Here is a 19,664-nt window from a genome sequence, read left to right on the forward strand (position 1 = left end):
GAAGTTTTTAAAACCTAATAGAAATACTGTCTCTTGCTTTTTATTTTCTAGTGACATTTGGGCTTTAGGTTGTGTCTTATATGAGATGTGTACACTTAAACATGCAGTAAGTATATATTTTTTTTAATGCTTCAAAGTTATTTACATTGAATTAAATTTTATCTTCATTACTTTTGTCCTTTAGCATCTTTTGAGTGGTGGCAAAGCACTGGTGGTAAAATTTTTTGTTGGTCATATTTTTGGACTTTCTTATTTTATTTTCACTTAAGCATAAATTTAATTTTATTAGCCATTAGTATTTAGTTATACAGTTATCCTTTACACATTGTGACTTTCCCCATCATGGTTTCAATATGTCGTGGTTCAGCGTAAGAAATTAAATGGGAGTTTTGGGAGAGTTTTGCAGAAGCCACAGATGACACACAAAAGCCAGCAGACAATGCAGAAAAAATTTAGAAACTCAGAAATGCATAAAATATATGTATAGTATTGTATAATATTAATCTGTATTTTACTATTGTAAACACCTCATGAAAGAAAATGAAAAAATTGAAACTTCTTCTGTGGTACAAAGAGAGGGACAAAAAATTTTATACAGAATTTCCAAATTTTGGGGGTGCCATGCCTCTAACCCCCATGATGTAGAAGGGATAACTGTACTCTTTTTTAAGTTTAATATTTATTTTTATGCTTGTTTTTAACAAATTCCTTAGCTATAGATAGGTATGAAGACATGTGGCCTCGAGTCTTCAGGTTCCCCACCCCTGACAGACTGATTTTATTGGTGTAGGGAACTTGCCTCTACCAATGCAGGTCAGCACTCAGAATAGTGGGCAGTTAAGGGAGCTGCAGAGGGTCATACAACTAGTGTGTATCTGAGCTGGGACTTAAATGGATCCCAGGACTCCTGGGTTGTAAGGCAAGCTCTTTGTCTGCTCACCCATGTTGTCTCTCATTTAGCCCCAGAACTGAATTTAAAGGTGATATTAAATTCATTCATTTAATATGAATTTTTAAAATTTGACTAATCATATTTCCTAGACTCCTAAAGATTAGAATTAGTATCAGTTAAAGGAATCCAAACAGTGTCTTTGCTAGAACACTTTATTCTAAATTTAAATACTTTTAAAATGAGATTAAAACTTTTTTTAGAAAAAAGCTTAAATATCTAGATTTACAACAGTTTAAGAAGCTCTGAAGGGGTCACAAGTGGAAAAAGTTTAAGAAGCCCAGATATAGAATATGATGGGCAGTATGAAGAGTTAGAATGCATACTTTCCATGTATATGTATTCTCAGATAACAAGGCAAGCTTTGCAGAGCTTTGTCCCAACCAAATTGTTTTGTAATAACTTTCCAAACACTTATACTCAAACCCTATCTGGTTCCTTGAAACAGAAGTGTTCTCTACTCTCTGTTGGATAATGCTAGTAGCCTGCCAGGGGATGGTTATTAGTTGAGAGAGAATAAGAAAGCAGTTGCTGAGCATATCTGGAGCAGCACTAGTAAGTCTCTAGGGGAGCTGACTTGCCCTTTCCCACCTTTGCCTCTCTTCATCCTTAAACTTTGCTGCCTTTTAGTTTCTAGGCTGGATGAGAAAAAAATGGGCAGGTATTTAAAGTGACTGCTGACCAAGTGAGAAACTCCGAGTTCCCAGGGATTGTAGAAGGAGGAAGAAGTCAGTATTATCATCATAAAAATTATGAAGTCTCAGCTATCTGTAAATATCTTTTAAACTTTTTTTGCCCAAATTCTAGTGCTCAGCATCATATCTTCCTTTCATATAATTATTTCTATGGAGTTGTGCTTTCACTCCTTACCCTACACCCCCTACCCCAAGCATTTTTTCACCTAATATAGAGCTTTTGTGGAACCAGTGAGTAACATTGGGTAGAAGTACATTCATATTTTCTTTTCAAAGGCTTTTTGCAAAAAAGTAATAAAGAGTAGTCATGATTAGCAAAGTGTGGTAGAATTGGATGTCCCTTTACCTGACTCAGCTAGTTCCATTTTTGACTGAATTGGGTTGGGTGATTAATTTTTTTTTTCTTTTTCCCTTTAGCTATGTCATCCCTCTACCAGAAGGAAAAGAAAATTCAATGTATATTTCCCTTGACTCACTTTTTAATCTGGCAGAGAGTGAGGCAGTGAAATGTCCTGTTCCTCTCTTTGCTACCACCACCAAACAGCCATTTGCATATTTAATTTGTCTACTAAGAGCTTTCAGGGCTTTCCCATTACACTAGTCCTCCAGTGTGGGACACATGGAACACCACTTGTAGTATCATGCATTTTCTTCATGGTAAATTAGTAAAATCTCTAATTAGAATTGAGTTTTATAATTTAGTGGGGGGATTTGTTTTTGTTTTTTTTGTTTTTTTTGTTTGTTTTGTTTTTTGCTGTTTCCTTTTGTTTATCAGTGGAAGTTAACCTAACCAAAAAAAAAATCAAGTAGAATTAGAGAATTACTGTTAAGTGGACCTATTTGGCCTATTTATTTACATTTTTTTCCCTATAATTTTAGTTTGAAGCTGGCAATATGAAAAACCTAGTACTGAAGATCATCTCTGGATCCTTTCCTCCTGTTTCCTTGCATTATTCCTATGATCTCCGTAGTCTACTTTCTCATTTATTTAAAAGGAATCCTAGGGATAGACCATCAGTCAACTCCATATTGGAGAAAAGTTTTATAGCCAAACGTATTGAAAAGTTTCTTACACCTGAGGTATGTTTTTGATTTGATCAAAATTATGATATGACATTTAATAAATTGCTGGTTCATTAAAGTTAACATGCTATGCAATACTTCTCCGATGTTGGTTGCAAATACACATTCTCTGAATTGAGTTAAACTGATATTCTCAAATTAAAATGACATGTTATAGTTGTTCTATTAGCCTTGCACTTCATAAAGCATATTTTTTTCTAGCTGCATCCTATGTGACTCTTTTCTACATATTTTTTAAAATCTACCACAAGGAGTCTATTTGGTATGTTAGAGGTCTTCTTTTAAATATCTTGACACATCTCATGAATACCATGTGAGAGGACATGGTCTCCATCAGTTATTTCTCTCACTGTGTTATGCCCCATCTTTTTTCCCCCCAATTTTACATTTTTGTAACAACATTCTTGATGCTGCCTTTGCTTTGCAGGGCCCCATTTATTACATAATGCAGCTTGCGTAAGCCCATGCTATACTTCTCCATCTCCCTTTGAGTGTCTCTCATGTTCAGATCTTTGATATTTTATGAGTTGAAACCGCAGAACATTGCTCATTGAATTTTAGTATAATAGAATAGGTCTTTGTTTCAGAGAGTGGCTTGAGATCATTAAGTTGTTGTGTAAGGGTTTAAATGTTTGCCTTAGCCAGTATAAAGTCTTATAAAAATCTTTCTATGTCTTTTTTGTTTCCCTCAAATTTTGTTGTCCCTCAAATTGTCAGATTTAATTTTTTTTGTTTTTATTTTGTAAATGATTTATATTAAAATTTTTAAATTATAACTTTTATTTTTATATCAGCTTAATTCAAGAATATATCCCTCTCCCTTCCCTACTCAGTGAGTCGTCTCTTCTAATGAAAAAATTTAAAAAGAAGAAAAAGCAATTTAGCAGAAGTTGCCGTCACATCAGCTGACTCTTATGATGTATGCAATATTGCAGAAAAGTAAAAGAGGTGTATTTTCTTCATTCTTTTCCAGGGCTAAGCTTCTTAGTCATAATTACACCACCACCAGTTTCATTTCTTTGTTCTTTCTGTTTTCTATGTAATTGTATATATATTGTTCTCCTGGTTCTGCTTACTCTACTCTGAATCCATTTATATAAGTCTCTAACATGCTTCTCTGAATTCTTCCTATTAGGTGTTTCTTATAACTTACTAATAATCGTTTAAAATCACTTAACTTTTTAGGCTTTCTTTAAGTTCAATTTTTCTTCTATTGCTTCTCACTGTTATTTGAAGAAATATTGCTCATGAACTTCCACTGTCCTCTGTAATATTTTACATGTGAATAAATATTCTAAACTAGTGATGCCTTTGGCTACAGGCCTGTTCATTTGACAAGGGTATCAAATGTTTGCTGAAATGGTTTCTGTACTCTTTTGTTCATCTTGTTTATATATAATTTGATTTATATTAGTTAAACGTAGGAAATAAAATCTGAGCAGCTCTTCCTTTCTCTTCAGTTTTCCATTTTTACTATCGATAGGTTGCTTAAACAGATCTGCTTAGAGTTGTTTCGATTGCAGGTCATATTTTCTCAATTTTATTCTAGGCTGTTATTAATTTGGAACTTTGCTTTAGCAAGTCAGTAGTGTGACTCTAAATAAATAGCAGATTTGGGAATGAATCCCTTCATCAGTAACAAGTAGTTTTATGTCAGTTAAAATACAATCAGTTTCATTTTTTTATTATGTGGTGCTAATCACATCCAATGCTTTCCAACTCCTGAGAAATGTATTGTTGTTTTATAGGCGTGAGGTTTCTGTGTAGTTTGTAACCCTTTGATCTCTCTCATTTCTTATTCCTGAATCATATTTCCCAACATATTTTTTATCATCCCTCCCTGTGAACATATTTGCATTGAGGAGTTACCACATGCAAAATATATGGTGATTTAATGGAGGGTTTTATCAAGCTCTTTGTAGATTTTCTCTATCCCGTTATTCTTTGCTACTGTTATTTGCATATAAACTGGTGATAGTTTTTGCAAATACTTATTGTGAGAATTACAGTATAAGATGACTGAATATATTATGAAATATTTATTGTTACCTTTGGATTTACCAGCTCTTACAATTCTGTTATTTGCTGTTCCAAGGAGAATTTTGAAACATCATCCTTCCATTTAGCTGCAACTTTCTTTTATCTCTTGGTTATATTTATAGCAACTGTCCAAGATTAATACAGTTCAGTCCCTGCAGTAATTTATCTATTTCTTAGTCAAAGGACAGTGATCTCAAAAGGAGTGCCTCTACCTTAATTGATGTTCTTAGAACATTTTAAAATTATGTGATTCTTAGCACTCTCTCCCCTTTCTTCTGTTACTTTGCCATATAATCTACAGACGAGGGCCTACATAGGTTGGAGGGTCATTTTGCAGTTTTCTTTGTTTCATGGGTTACCATGGCCTAAGAATGCCTAGCTGAGTTGCTAGCTCACTGGTGATGAGCCTCTTGTACTCTAACTAGACTGGACCTCAAAGAGGAGACAGTATGTTTCTGTGACTATCCTGAACCTACATGTCACCTCCATACCATAAGGAAGAAGAGTAGGATTCTGTAGGAGTTCCATTGGATAGACAGCCTGAATATAAAAGATCATTTCATAAAAAAAATTAGGACATGAAGGGGAAACCACAACTCAACAAGGAATAGAGGAGATCACAAAAGACAAAATTGATGCTTTCCATTATTTAAAAATTTTAAATACAGCTAGAATAAAAAGATATGTAATCACACTCGTAGGAGGTGAGGAGAGTTGGGGAATCTTTTCATTGGATATCTCTATTAAAAGTCTGGTTGTTAAGTTACACAGGGGAATTGATGCAAATGTATGAATAAGAACCATTCTATAGCAGACAAGTGGCTCAAAATTATCAATATTTTTTAAAAGAAGAAATACATTTTTTGAACAATCATACAAAAAATAGGTGTCACTAATAATGTAATGCCAATTAAAGCAGCTGTTTACCTCACATTCTTAAAATTGGCTACAAAAATGTAAACATTCAAAGGGCAGTAAGAGAGAGGCACATTAATATATCTTTAGAGCTGTAAGTTGCTACTCCTGGTTAACAGTTTGGAGAGCTATCTTAGAGGAGTGACTGAATTGTTAATACCCTTTAACCCAGCATTCTAAGAAAGTCAGGCAGTTCCCACATATACTGAAACCTTCATAGTACTTGTTTTTGTGGTACCAAAAGACTAAAAACAAATATTGGAGAATAATTGAACAACTTGTGCATATGAATGTAGTGGAATCTTATTCTATAATGAGAAGTGAATTTAGGAATACAGGGGGAAATGGGAAGACCTGTCTGAACTGACGAAGATCAAAGAAAATAAATACAAGAAGATAATATACACAATGATTGAAGTAACATAAATTGAAACAATACATCAGAATTAAGATGAAATATAACAGCTAATGTTGGTTCTAAAAGACCAATGATGACACTTTTTCCTTGGATTGGTAGCATAAGCATGTGCGCTATGGGTATCAATATTGTATATGCTATCATATGGGGTCACAGTATGAGTTTTTTTGTTACAAGGGAAAGTTTTCTTTTTATTGTTCTGTGTGTGTGTGTGTGTGTAAGGAGATGTTCAAATGGAATAGTGTTTGAGAAGGAATGTTTTAAAAAATGTTTTATTGATGATCTTATGCTTTTTATATCACTGTCATTTCTCATAATATCACTCCTCCTCTTTTCCTCACTCTTCACCTAGAATTGAAATCTTCCTTGTAACAAAGAAAAAATTGAGGCAAAATATATGATTCAGTGATCTCATATGACAGTGTATATGACATTGTGCCTTGTAATCCCCTACTTCTTCTTTAGAGGAAAGTTCATTTTGTTTTCTAGAAAGTAGGGTTCATTTCATTCTCTTTTCGTTTACATTGTTATACCACTTTACCACTACAACATGCAACAAAATTAAAATACAAAGAGGAGGGATAAGTATCAAGTGTGTGTGTGAGGGAGAACAGTTTCATTAGCTGGTGGAACATGTGTTGGCAAAAACAAGAAATGAGTTTAGAAACATTACAGTAGAATATGAATATGATTTGGTAAAAGGATTATTTGATTTTTTATTATAGTTTTGTATTTGTATTTGAATGTGATTTATTTAGGGAATATAGAGAAGATTATATTCTTTGCTAATTAACTTAATCTTTTTTTTTTTTGAAGAGTAACATGTTTTTATGTACTTTTTCTTCCCTTTTTAATCTAAGCTTATTGCTGAAGAATTTAGTCACAGAGCATTTCACAAATTTGGAGCTCATCCTTTACCAGGTAAACAACATGTCTTCAGATTCTTTTCATATGTTTTTTGAAAAAAAAAAATCTAGTTTAACTGTAGTATAATTTGAACCAGTATCTATATCTTTATAGAATAACAAAAATAATTTAGTTTCAACAATAAATAATTTGTGTAATCCAGGCTAGGTGACCATTAAACTGCATAAATGTTTAGGTTCTGATCTGTTCTGAAGTATAGCAGTATGTCAGATTAAACTGCCAATGTATTTGTTGATGTTTCCTCAAGTAATCTAACTTCCTACTTCAGCAATTTACAGACCACCTCCTCTACTCCACATCAGCTATACACCTGTGCTCTTGCTATCACTACAGTTGTTCCAAATCAGTGTTTTAGAACTCCAAAATTCCTTTATCTGATCATAATTTTTTATCATTCCATTTTTTTCTATGCATTTCTACCCTTAGCACTATTCTTCATCTCTGTGACCTCCAATCCTTTCATCCCTCAGAATTTTCTTAGATCATTTACCTTTGCTGTAGCCGTTCTCTCCTCCCTTTCCATTCTGGACCCTTTGGTGAACCTGTTCAAATTTACACTATTGTCTTCTTTCAAGGCCCTTATTCTCTGTCCTGATTCCAAGCATCATGCTATGCCAAACCCCATCTCTTCATTGCTCCCATCATCTTTTTCCTTTGCACCTACGAATGTGTTGCCAAACAGAGTTTGAAGAAGTCATGATTGAATCTACTATAAATCTGTGTTATGTAACTGTAACTGGGTCCTCACTGTGACAAAGTAATTCTTCTCCTTCCTATGCTGTCTCGACAGCAAGTATTGTAAACTGTTTCTTGTCTCTTAAAATCATTCATGACACCTCCTAACCTGCACTCTCAGCTGAAAACCTTGCTTCATATTTCACCACCACTACCACCACCACCACACTTAGAGTGAGGTAATTTGCCAAGAGCTACTCTTTTCCCCTTTTCCTTGTCTCACAACCCTCAGACATTATCCCCTAATATCTTTTTCCTTCGCCCCAGTCTTTGAGGTGGCCCTTCTCCTTACAAAGGCCAATCACTCTACCTATGCTGTAGTTCACTTGCCCCGATTATCCCAGCAGATGACTCCCCACTATCATACTATATTTCCCAGTCTGTCCCTATATACTGAGTTCTTTCCTGATAATTATATGAGATCCCAAATCTCTTTGCTCTTAGACATCACTAGATCCTACCATCTCTTCTATCTGTTGTTCTGAATCTCCTCCCCTTCTCAACCAAATTTCTTGAAAAAGCTTTCTACATTCAATACCTCTGCTTTCTTTCCCTCTTCTCAGCCCTCTGGCTTCTGACATTAGTATTTGAAACTGTTCCTCTAAAGTTAGTAATGATCCCTTAGTTGCCAGATCTAATGGGATTTTCTTAGTTCTTATTATTGCTTTTTTTGTAGCATTAGACTGTGCTGACCACATTCTCCTTTCAGATATTCTCTCTCTCTTTTTTTTTTTGTGAGGCAATTGGGGTTAAGTGACTTGCCCAGAGTCACACAGCTAGTAAGTGTTACGTATCTGAGGTCGGATTTGAACTCAGGTCCTCCTGACTGCAGGGCCAGTGCTCTATCCACTGTGTCACTTAGCTGCCCCATTGATATTCTCTCATTTATGGATTTTTTTTGTGATTCTGCTCTCTTTTTGGTTTGCTCCTTGTCTGTCTCTGTTTCTGGATCTTCTTATATGTCATGTCCACTAATTGTGGTTTCCCTCTACCAAGGCTGAGTCCTGGACCCTCTCTTTTTCGTGCTATTTTCTTTTACTTGGTAAATATCAGCTTTTATGAATTCAAATGTTATCTCTATGCAGATGATTCTCAAATCTGTATGTGAATGAATGTGGGGGGGATGAATTTACTAAGCACCTGCTATATGCCAAACATGATGTTAAGCCCTATAGATAAAACAAAAGCTAACAAAATAGTCCCTGTTCTCAAAGGTGCAAGCTAACATTCTAAGAGGAGGAGATAATACATAAAAGAGTGTTAGGGTTGCAAAGTACAGGTGCAGGGTTGTGGGGAGAAGAGAGAGGTGACTTAAATTAGACATAAAAGGGGACATCATTAATTAGATCTATGTAAAGGGGAAGAGTCTATGGCCAAATAAGAGATAGAGAGGATCACAGAAGCTAAAATGTTGATTATATGAAATTTAAAAGGTTTTGCACAAGCACAACCAGTGCAGCTAAAATTAGAAGTGAAACAGGTAATTGGGGGGAAATTTTGGAGCAGGTTTCTCTGATATAGGTCCCATTTCCAAGATATATAGGGAACTGATTTAAATTTTTGAGAATAAGGGCCGTTCCTCAAATGATAGATAGTCAAATGACTTGAACAGGCAGTTCTGAAAGGATAAAATCCAAACTATCAATAACTATCCAAAAAATGTTCCAAATCACTATTAATTAGAGAAATGCAAATTTAAAAACTCTGAAGGTCCACTTCACACTTTGGATTTACAAAGCTGACGAAAATGACAAATGCTGGAGGGGCCGTGGGGCACATTAATGCATTGTTAGTGGAGCCATGAATTGATCCATCTGTTATTGAAAGTCTTTTGAAACTATGCCCCCCAAATTACTAAACCGTGCATACTCTTTAATCCAGTGATGCGATTTTTAGGTTTATATGCCAAAGAGATCAAAGAAGGAGGAAAAAGACCTATATGTAGAAAAGTATTCATAGCAGTTCTTTTTGTGGTGGCAGACAACTAGAAAGTAAGAGGCCATTAGTTGGGGTGATGATAATGATGTTCAGTGGTTTCATTTGTGTCTGACTCTTTCTTCATGACCCCATTTGTTGTTTTCTTAGCTAAGATACTAGAGTGGTTTACCTTTTCCAGCTCATTTTACAAATGAGGAAACTGAGGCAAACAGGGTGATTTGACTTGTCCAAGGTCACACAGCCAGTAAGTGTCTTGGGGCCTCATTTGAACTCAGTAAGATGTCTTCCTTACTGCAGGCCCAGCACTCTATCCACTGTGCCACCTGGCTGCATTTAGGGTTATAGGTGAACAAATTTATTATTAAGCCATATGAAATTTTGACGGAGGTGGTTGCAAATAAAACTGAGAAGATTTTTCTGAACTGATGCAGAGTGAAGTGAATAGAATCAGCTGAACAATTTATATACATTATATATAAAACACTGTAAAGACAACTTTGAAAGACTTAAGAACTTTGATCAGTGCAATCAGTGTAGTGATCAACTGTGATTTCAGAAGGTTAATGGTGAGACATGCTACCCACATCCTGACAGAGGTGTTAGATGGACTCATAGTACAGATTAAGACATATTTTTTTGAACATTGCTAATATAGGAATTTATTTCACTTGGTCTTATATTTCTAATAAGCTTTTGTTTTTCTTTTTTTCAAAGAGTAATTTTAAAAATTGTTAAGCACTGGACATGGAAAACATCAAATATCATCATAAAGAAAGAATAAATTATATTTTAACAGATGGGAAAAAAACATGTCATTAATGTGGGGCTGTTGCATGTAGTTGGGCCATCAACTTGTCACAGCTAAGATCAGAATCCATGAAGAAGAAAGGAGGAGGAGGAGCTATGGCATATGTAAAACAGTTTAACTCTGATTTGTTAAATAAGTAATTGAAATTAGACAACAGAGAGGATATCAACTCAAGATTATGACCATTTCATTGAAAAATTTAACTATGGCCAATTAATTACCATAACAAGAATACCAAAAGAGCCTGGATAGTGCCCTAGTTAGCAAACATCTGACAGAAAAGATATGGCAGCTAAAGGCAATACCAAATTAGAATATAAGGATGCTGGATAATAATGAGCAGTGTTATTTCATAAAATAGATTGAAGCAATTGAAAGTAAAACTGTTTTAAAGAAACCTTGGTAAGATATTCAGTTTAGCAAAGTCATCCCAAGGGCAGTCAAGGATTACAATGACAGGAGAACTATAAATGGGGAAAACAAAACAGAAAAGATTTATAAAAACTATTAAAAAAATTTTTTTCTATAAATCATGATAGAACCACCAAACTTGGGCCCTAATCTCAGTTTTAGATATGCTTATAAAGGAGGCAGAAATAGCACTACATGGAATACTTCAGTGAAAAATAACCAGATTGGACTTTGTGTATATGTAGGGAACAACTATGCTTGAGGTAAAACAATTGTGAGGCTATCAAGATACTGATATATACAATATCTGAAGGACGAGAAGATATAAAAGACATGTAAAATATCTCACGTTATTAATGGAAAAAGAGATGAACAAGAGAACATCACTAACTACTGACATATATGTCTATTCTCCCATCTATACAAAATCTTTGGAGAAGTGTTTTTCCATGAATCATTGTCATCCTCGATGAAGGTTTTATAGACTTCCAAAGGCATTTATCCAACAGTGGACCATATCTTTTATCATTTCATAGTTAATTGAAAAATATAGAAAATAAAAGATTCCATTGTTTTTTGATTATGAAAGAAGTATTGGATTTTGTAGAATAAATATGAGGATATTGTGAGTGATGTACTGACAAAGAACACAAGTGCTCAAAGGATAATGAGTCAAGCACTTCATTACTTACAGGTATGCAGCTCCGTAGCTAGTAACTCAGGTAGACAGTGGAATGCATACCCCAGATCTCTGAATCTTTGCTTTGCCCTTTTATCTGATTGTTGTGGGCAGGTGTCACAGGGACTGAGGGAGCAAGGGACCTTTAAAGCAGTCAGGCATTGGGTGATACATTCTTTGACCCACCACCTTCTTAACCACAAAGGCATTATATTAGGAAAGTTTCTAACCTTAAATACCAGAATTAGATGAAGTTTGGTAAACTGAGTATGATCAGTTGTATTCTTTGCTTATACGTAGCTGACTAAACCAAACCAGTATTGGAAACTTCCTGGTAACATAGGCATGTCAGTCAGTGGTCAAATAGGGAGTTGTTTCTGTCACCTGGGGACTAGCAGTAGGCAAATCCTCACAATAAAACCTTGTCTTGCAGGCTATTTTATAATGAGGTATTTTCCATCCATATATCAAGATCCCTTAGAAGATGTAACAACAGAAATAAGTTTGTTCAATGACCCTCTAATAATAAATATTAGGTGAGACATAAAATAGAGATGTATGTTTGCGAAACGTATTCACCACTCAGGTGGAGAAGCTTCAGTTCAGAGTCCAAGGAGGGATTCCCTATGAATGAAGAGTTCCTCCTGATACTGCTGTTTACAGGTGATATTGTATTGGTTGTAAGAAGTACCAGAACATTGTTGAACTTTCCAAAATAGATCTGTGATCACATAACGAAATTTGATCTGTTCATCTGCAAGGAAAGACCAAGTGGATGAAAAACGAGTGTTGCCAAGATTTTAGAATATGTTTGGATGGACACTTTACAGAGGCAGTCAGCCAGTGTTTATCAAGCTTCTATGTGCCAGTCACTCAGTTAAGCCCTACAACAGCATGTGTATCTTCTACCGACTGTGCAGATGAAAAGTGACCAGAGTCCAGAAATGAGCAAAAGAACAGTTATCAGAATTGTTTTTGGTAAAATGGCAAAGCTCTCCATGAAAACCAAGGCCTGTCTTTTCAATACTTACATTTTACAACACTTTTACTTTACTTATACATCTGCCTCTCAAGAGTATCAGAGAGCATAGAAAGGAATGTGGTACATGTGAGCACACTTCAAGACCTATTCAATTAGGAACTCTAACAAAAAGGATAGTGAGATTTCAAGAAATTATAGGAGAAAGAATAGATGGAATGCTCATGAGGCATAATTAGGGAATATCAGGTTGCTGGAGTGCTCCACTGGCACCCCTGTGGTTTTGAAGAAAGCAAGATCTCCTGTACCTTGAGTTACTGTCCTCTAGCAAACTTCTGGTAGCACGTGGATAAGAGTCATACTTGATAGCCAGGTGTAAATAAGTTCTAGCTGCATTGTCTGAGGGAATTCCTGAATTGGTGAAATCACCAATCCATTCAGTTGCTTTTCCTTCAACAAGTATTGAGGTAGATTTAATTGAGAATCTTTATTTTTTTTTTTAGAGTCTCTATTCTTTAGCTGCAAATCTTAATCTGCACTAATTCATCTTTTTGAAATTGTCATAGTTGTTACTAATTATGCAATTAATGTTTAAGAACACTACAGATAGTTAGTTTTTTTAGGTTAGTAGCTGATTGCTTTGGTTTGGTAAATTGTCCTCTCTATTGGAATTTGATGTTTATTTACCTGAATATTTTCCTCATGTGAGGTATGTTGGTTTTGTTGTTAGAAGAGAACACTCATCATCATCTTTCATTATTAAGTGCTTAACTAAATGTTCCAGCCCCTGTACTTGGCATTGGGTGTTTGAGTTTTTGTGTTTATGGCTTTAGATTGATTTAGTTGAACTGGAAGCAATTATATTTTCAGAGTAAAGGGGTCTTAGAGGTGTTTGATAAGAAAGGTTAGAAATTAAATGATTAAAACTCAAGAATTACAAGCTGAAAGGATTTTATTTAAAATTATGGTAAGAGTACCTAAAAAAAGATTTTTTTTTTCATAATTTGTGTCTTTGTGTTTTCTTATATAGCCAAAAGACCAGCTCAGGGACAGATCTTTGCATCTCCTGCTCCAGCACAGAAAATTACAAAACCTGCCGCAAAATATGGGGTGCCTTTAACACATAAGAAAGTGGTGGAAATGCCTAAAAAAGTCCATGAAAAGAAGCCACCGTCAAGATACAAACAGGTATAACTATGATAATAAACAGCATTGTTAACATTTATTTTTTTAGTTCTTATTTGTCTTTTATTTTTACATTGCTTTTCCCCATCATATCCCTTTTTCTTTTCTCGGACAGCCAACTCTTAAAGATTCAAAGAGTTAAAAAAAATTTAGCAAAACTAACAAGCACATCAATTAAGTGTGATATTAAATGTGATATTTCATACCCATAGTCCCCTTTCTTTGTAAGTAAGGAAGGTAGATGCATTTTCATATCTCTTGATATCCTGGAAGTCTTTGTTTCCAGGGACTTTGTATTAGAGCCAAACTTTGCACCCTCCTGCAAACACTAGCTGTTACACTGTTCCAGGACAAAACTCCACACTGCCCCCATTCCTGGAAGGGAGGGATACGTCTAGACCCTAATCTTTGCTGCAGTTTTGGCTGAGTTCAAAGAGCTTGCAATTGTGATCTTCTGGATGGGGAATGTGGAAATGAGAGTATGTTCTTTGCTCCTTGCCCCCTGTCTCATTTCTAGATGGGGTTTTGGAAGGGTTAAGAAAATTACAGAGTTGTACATACTTTGTAATACTTGTAGATGATAGAGGGTCCCATGGGTGCTACAGCAGTGGGGAGAGCACCTCAGGTATGTATGAATCAAGTAGGACAGGGACCTAGAAATTTGTTGTTGTTGTTTAGTCATGTCCTTCATGACCTCATTTGGGGTTTTCTTGGCAAAGGTACTGAAGTGATTTGCCATTTCCTTCTCCAGTGCTTTTTACAGATAAGGAAACTGAGACAAACTGGATGAAGTGATTTGTCCAGGGTCACGCAGCTAGTGTCTGAGGCTGGATTTGAACTCAGGTCCTCCTGACTCCAGGCCCAGGGCTCTATCCACTGCACCACCCAGCTGCCCCAGGGACCCAGGAAACTTAACTCTAACTCTGTTGCAGCATGCAAGAGACCTCAAAAGGGACACTGCCCCATCTCTGGGACAGATGAACCTTAGTATAGATGTATCCTGGAGGTCAGGACTGCATCAGTCAAACCGGGTTTCACTAGCTCATAGTAGCCCAATATCAAAAGTTGTTGTGAGAATTTAGAGGAATTTGGTAGTTAAACAGTCTTAGTAAAACCTTTTGTTAGCCATGACAGAGTTAGAGTTAAGTTTACTGGGTCCCTACCTGGTCTTATTCATTGCTTATTCTGCAAAAAATACCCTGACTACCACCAGTGCTATGTTCCATGGGTGATAGAGCTGGTTCCTATTTATAACACTTTAGTGTTTTATGAGATTTCATGTAAAAGTGTGAGATTTCATTTAATTGCTAATAGTTTGAAATTTGAGGATTCAAAATTATAGAGTACTCAGTGAGCAATGGTGAGAGATGCCTAGTGCTTGCCATTGAAAGATTGCTGGATTTAGAATCAGAGTACTTGGATTCAAATCCATCTCTGCCATTTATGACTCATGTGACCTTGATCAAGTCCCCTAACCTCTAGTACACAGCTCTTCCTCTATAAAAGGAAGGTATTGAACTGGTGTACCTTTGGTATACACAGTTGTACTCTAAAAGGTATCAAAGAAGTGGAGTATGAAATTTAATATATCAAGAAAAAACAATTTTCTTTTTTTTTGGTGAGTCAATCAGGATTAAGTGACTTGCCCAAGGTCACACAGCTAGGAAGTGTCAAGTGTCTGAGGCCTGATTTGAACTCAGGTACCCCTGACTCCAGGGCCAGTGCTCTATCCACTGTGCTACTTAGCCACCCCCTGTTTTACATATTTTGTAGTTATTTAGCTTGAACTTTATCTTTTACTGCTCATTGTTGGCAATGTGCCAAAAAAAAAAGTTGCTAGTATACATGAGTTTATTTTATATCCTTATACTTAGCTGAAGTTATTTCAATTAATTGTTTAGTTGACTTTTTAGGGATTGCTACATGAAACATATCATCTGTAAAAATCAGTGATCAGATTTATGGAGAACAGAAGAATTTATGACCAAACAGGAGACAGAGAACATTATGAAATGCAAAGTGAATAATTTTGATTACAAATTGAAAAGTTTTGCACAAACAAAGCCAATGCAACCAAGATTAGGAGGGAAGCAGAAAACTGGGAAAGAATTTTTACAACCAGTGTCTCTGATAAGGGCTTCATTTCTAAAATGTATAGAAAATTAAGGCTAATTTATAAGAATACAAGTCATTCCCCTGTTGATAAATGGTCAAAGGATATGTACAGGCAGTTTTCAGATGAAGAAATTAAAGCCAAAATGCTCTAAACCACTATTGATTAGAGAAATGCAAATCAAAACAACTCTGAGGTACCACATCACACCTATCAGATTGGCCAACATGATAAAACAGGGAAATGATAAATGTTGGAGAAGATGTGGGAAAATTGGAACACTAATGCATTGTTGGTGGAGTTATGAAATGATCCAACCATTTTGGAGAGCAATTTGGAACTATGCCCAAAGGGCTATAAAAATGTGCATACCCTTTGACCCAGCAATAGCACTTCTAGGGCTGTATCCCAAAGAGATGATAAAAATGGGAAAAGGACCCGCATGTAGAAAAATATTTATAGCTGCTCTTTTTGTGGTGGCCAAGAATTGGAAATTGAGGGGATGCCCATCAATTGGGGAATGGCTGAACAAGATGTGGTATATGAATGTAATGGAATACTATTGTGCTGTAAGACATGATGAGCAAGCAGATTTCGGAAAAACCTGGAAAAAACTTACATGAACTGATGCTGAGTGAAGTGAGCAGAACCAGGAGAACACTGTACACAGTAACAGCCATGTTGTGTGATGACTAACTTTGATAGACTTAGCCATCCTCAGCAATGCAAGGATCCAAGACATCTCCAGAGTTCTCATGATGAAAAATGCTATCCACATCCAAAGAAATAACTATGGAATTTGAATGCAGATTGCAGCATACATTTTTTTCTTCTGTTTTGTTTCTTCTTTCTTGTGGTTCCTCCTGTTGGTTCTGATTCTTACTTATGTCATGACTAATGTGAAAATGTGTTTAATAGGAATGTATATGTAAAGCCTATATCAGATTGCTGTCTTGGGGAGGGAGGGGGAGAAAAATTTAAAACTCAAAAGCTTATGGAAGTGATTGTTGATAAATCAAAATAAATTAATAAAACTTTTTTTAAAAAGAAGCAAAAAAAAAAAAGAGACATATATGGAGTACATTTTGTATCTACTTAATGTCAGAAGACCTTGTGGAAGGCCCCTATAACGTTGAGTGCAGCTTCCATAAGGTATTTACAGAAGGATATGGACAAGAACCATACAGGATGAGGAATGAATGTTTTTTGATCTGCACATTTTGAAAGGAATACTTAACATCAGTGAGATCAGAGGTCCTTTTGAAGAATTGAGTATACCCAAGTGGAATTCCTTGCTGCCTCCACCCCCACCTCCCCTATGTTCGTTTAGAATGGCTAACCCGGAAACTGACACCACTTCTCTGTACTGATTCATTATAGACCCCTGTGTGGTATGGGGCTATTCTTCCCTCCTCTTCAAATTCCTCTCCTCATTTGTCCCTGTGATTCAGTAGGGTATCTTTTTAAATTGGAAAAAAAAAATGAGCTGAAACTCTTATATCTTTGCTAGTGTATCTTCCCAAACTCTTATTCCTAAGTGCCTCAGTTCATCTCTATTCTGTGATTCTGCCCCTGCCCTTTAGAATTGTCTTAGCTCATTGTATTGTTCAGAGTAGCCAAGTCTTTCAGAGTTGATTAACATTACAACATTACTGTTACTGTGCACAGTGATCTCTCAGTTCTTCTCACTTTACTTTGCATCAGTTCATATATGTCTTGTTGTGTTTTCTGAAACACCCCCCTCCATATTTCCCACAGCACAAAAGTATTTCATCACAATTTTATGCCACATCTTGTTCAGCCATTCCCCAATTGATGACCCTGTCCTTGATTTCCAATTCTTTGCCACCACAAAAGAGCTGCTATAAATATTTTGTACAAATAGGTCCTTTTCCTTTTTTTTTTTTAAATCTTTTTGGGATACAGACTTAGTGGAGTTGCTGAGTCAATGGGCATGCACAGTTTTATAGCACTTTGGGTATAGGTCCAGATTATCCTCCACAGTGTTTGGACTGGTTCACTACTCCATCAGCAATTCTTACTGGTGGGGTTGGGATCTGGGCCCCAGAAAGGAAAAACCCTGGTCTTTCCCACAAGGCCAAATCTCTGGCGTTTGCCTGAGGCTATAATCCCATCACCTGGCCTTTCATTGTGGCTACACCCAATCTCTTCTCCATTGTCTTGCCTCCCTCTGGCCCCAGGCCACTTCCCACCCTTGGTCCTATCTAGGCTCCATTTCCCTGGAATTCCCTGGAATTACCTCATAGACTACTTGGCCACTCCCAGATCCCTCCCACAGGCTTTCTGTATATAAGGTCCATCTTGTCTCCATTAAGATACTAGGATTCTTAAAATCTAGCCACTGCTGAGATTCTTATAATCTAGCCACTGCTGAGATTCTTATAATCTAGCCACTGCTGAGATTCTTATAATCAACCACTGCTTAGATTCTTATAATCTAGCCACAGCTCTGATTCTTAAAATCTAGCTACTGCTGAGATTCTTAAAATCTAGCCACTGCTCACTCATGTTCAGACTCCTTAAGAGTCTGCCCAATATGACAGTGTTCTAATAAACCTTGTCTTTGGCTGAAAGAAGGCTTGGGTCGAATTCTTTTGGGCAGCACCTGCGTGTTGTGATATTGGGGTCCCAGGACCCCTGAACCCCTAAACTGCATCATTTTCAAGCTTTTCATAGTTTTCTTGCATCACTCTTATTTCTTTCCCCAATTTTTCCATTATCACTCTTATTTCTTTAACTCAGGAAATCTTGTTAGGGTTGGGTCCAGTTAACATTTTTCTTTGAGGCTTTGTAACTCTTTTCACTTTATTGTCTTCTTCTGAGTTTATATCTTGGTCTTCCATGTGTAGTAGCTTTTTATGGTCAAATTATCTTTTTTTTGTTGTTGTTGTTGTTTGGTTATATTTTCCAGCCTATTTTTTGACTTTGAACTTTATGTTGGGCCTCTGCTCACGTAGGGTGAGAAGGCGTTGTCCCAAGCTTCAGCTTCTTTCATGCTTCTATATTCAGAGGTAGTTCTGTGAGTCTGTAAGTTTTTGGCGCTTCCAAGGTTGTGTGATGTAGGATGTGGTCACTGGCCTGAAGTCTGATCTTTACCCAGGAAGAGACATTGGTCTCTTGCAACCACAAGTACTAGTGTTCTCTCTGACTTGGAATTGTGACCAGAATGCTTGCTCCCTTGTGATCAGTCCCCAGTGTTCCTCTCCACCCTGGAACTGCAGCCCAGGACTGTGTATATGCAATAGTATTTCCAGCTATACCCAGTGCCAGCAAAGGGTCTCCTGTAATCTCTTTCTGTCTAGTTGTCTGAACCCCTAACCATCTCTGGGCTGAGAGCTCCCAAAGCTGCTACTGTTGTTGCTGCCATGATTATGATCTCTAGACAGACTTCCACCTTGGTGTCACAAATTTCTCTTGCCAACCATTTAAGTTTTTGTAGACCAGAAAAATGCCTTACCCTGACTTTTTGTTGGCTCTGGTGCTTTAATATTTGGTTTAAGGCAGTATTTTGAAGTTGTTTGGAAAGGAATGTTGAGAGAGTTCAGCCGGGTTGCCTCTAATCTGCTATCTTCAATTAGTTTTATTGACTATTAGGAAATAACTTTTTTCTTTTTTTCTTTTTTTTTTCTTAAATACTAAAACTAATATACATAATAGAGAAAAGAAAAGGAATCATTATAAACTTAAATATTGAAACTTATATACGAAATCAGAAAAAGAAGCATGTCGTGCACAGCAGAACATAAGAGATTTAAAATATATAGCAGT

General features: G+C 36.2%; 1 protein-coding gene across 16 annotated transcripts in view; it reads left to right on the forward strand.

The window, feature by feature from the left end:
• NEK1 (NIMA related kinase 1) overlaps window positions 1-19,664 on the forward strand; it is a 161,944-nt gene that overhangs the window by 41,152 nt on the left and 101,128 nt on the right. For all 16 annotated transcript variants that reach the window (XM_027837316.1, XM_027837314.1, XM_027837319.1 and 13 more), the window contains 4 exons: window positions 52-106; window positions 2,524-2,724; window positions 6,961-7,021; window positions 13,608-13,765. In XM_027837316.1, coding sequence (XP_027693117.1) covers window positions 52-106; window positions 2,524-2,724; window positions 6,961-7,021; window positions 13,608-13,765 — 475 coding nt within the window. The remainder of the gene's footprint in view (window positions 1-51; window positions 107-2,523; window positions 2,725-6,960; window positions 7,022-13,607; window positions 13,766-19,664) is intronic.

This window comes from Vombatus ursinus, unplaced genomic scaffold (genome assembly GCF_900497805.2).
Source record: "Vombatus ursinus unplaced genomic scaffold, bare-nosed wombat genome assembly UNPS02014821.1, whole genome shotgun sequence".
Lineage (NCBI taxonomy): Eukaryota > Metazoa > Chordata > Mammalia > Diprotodontia > Vombatidae > Vombatus > Vombatus ursinus.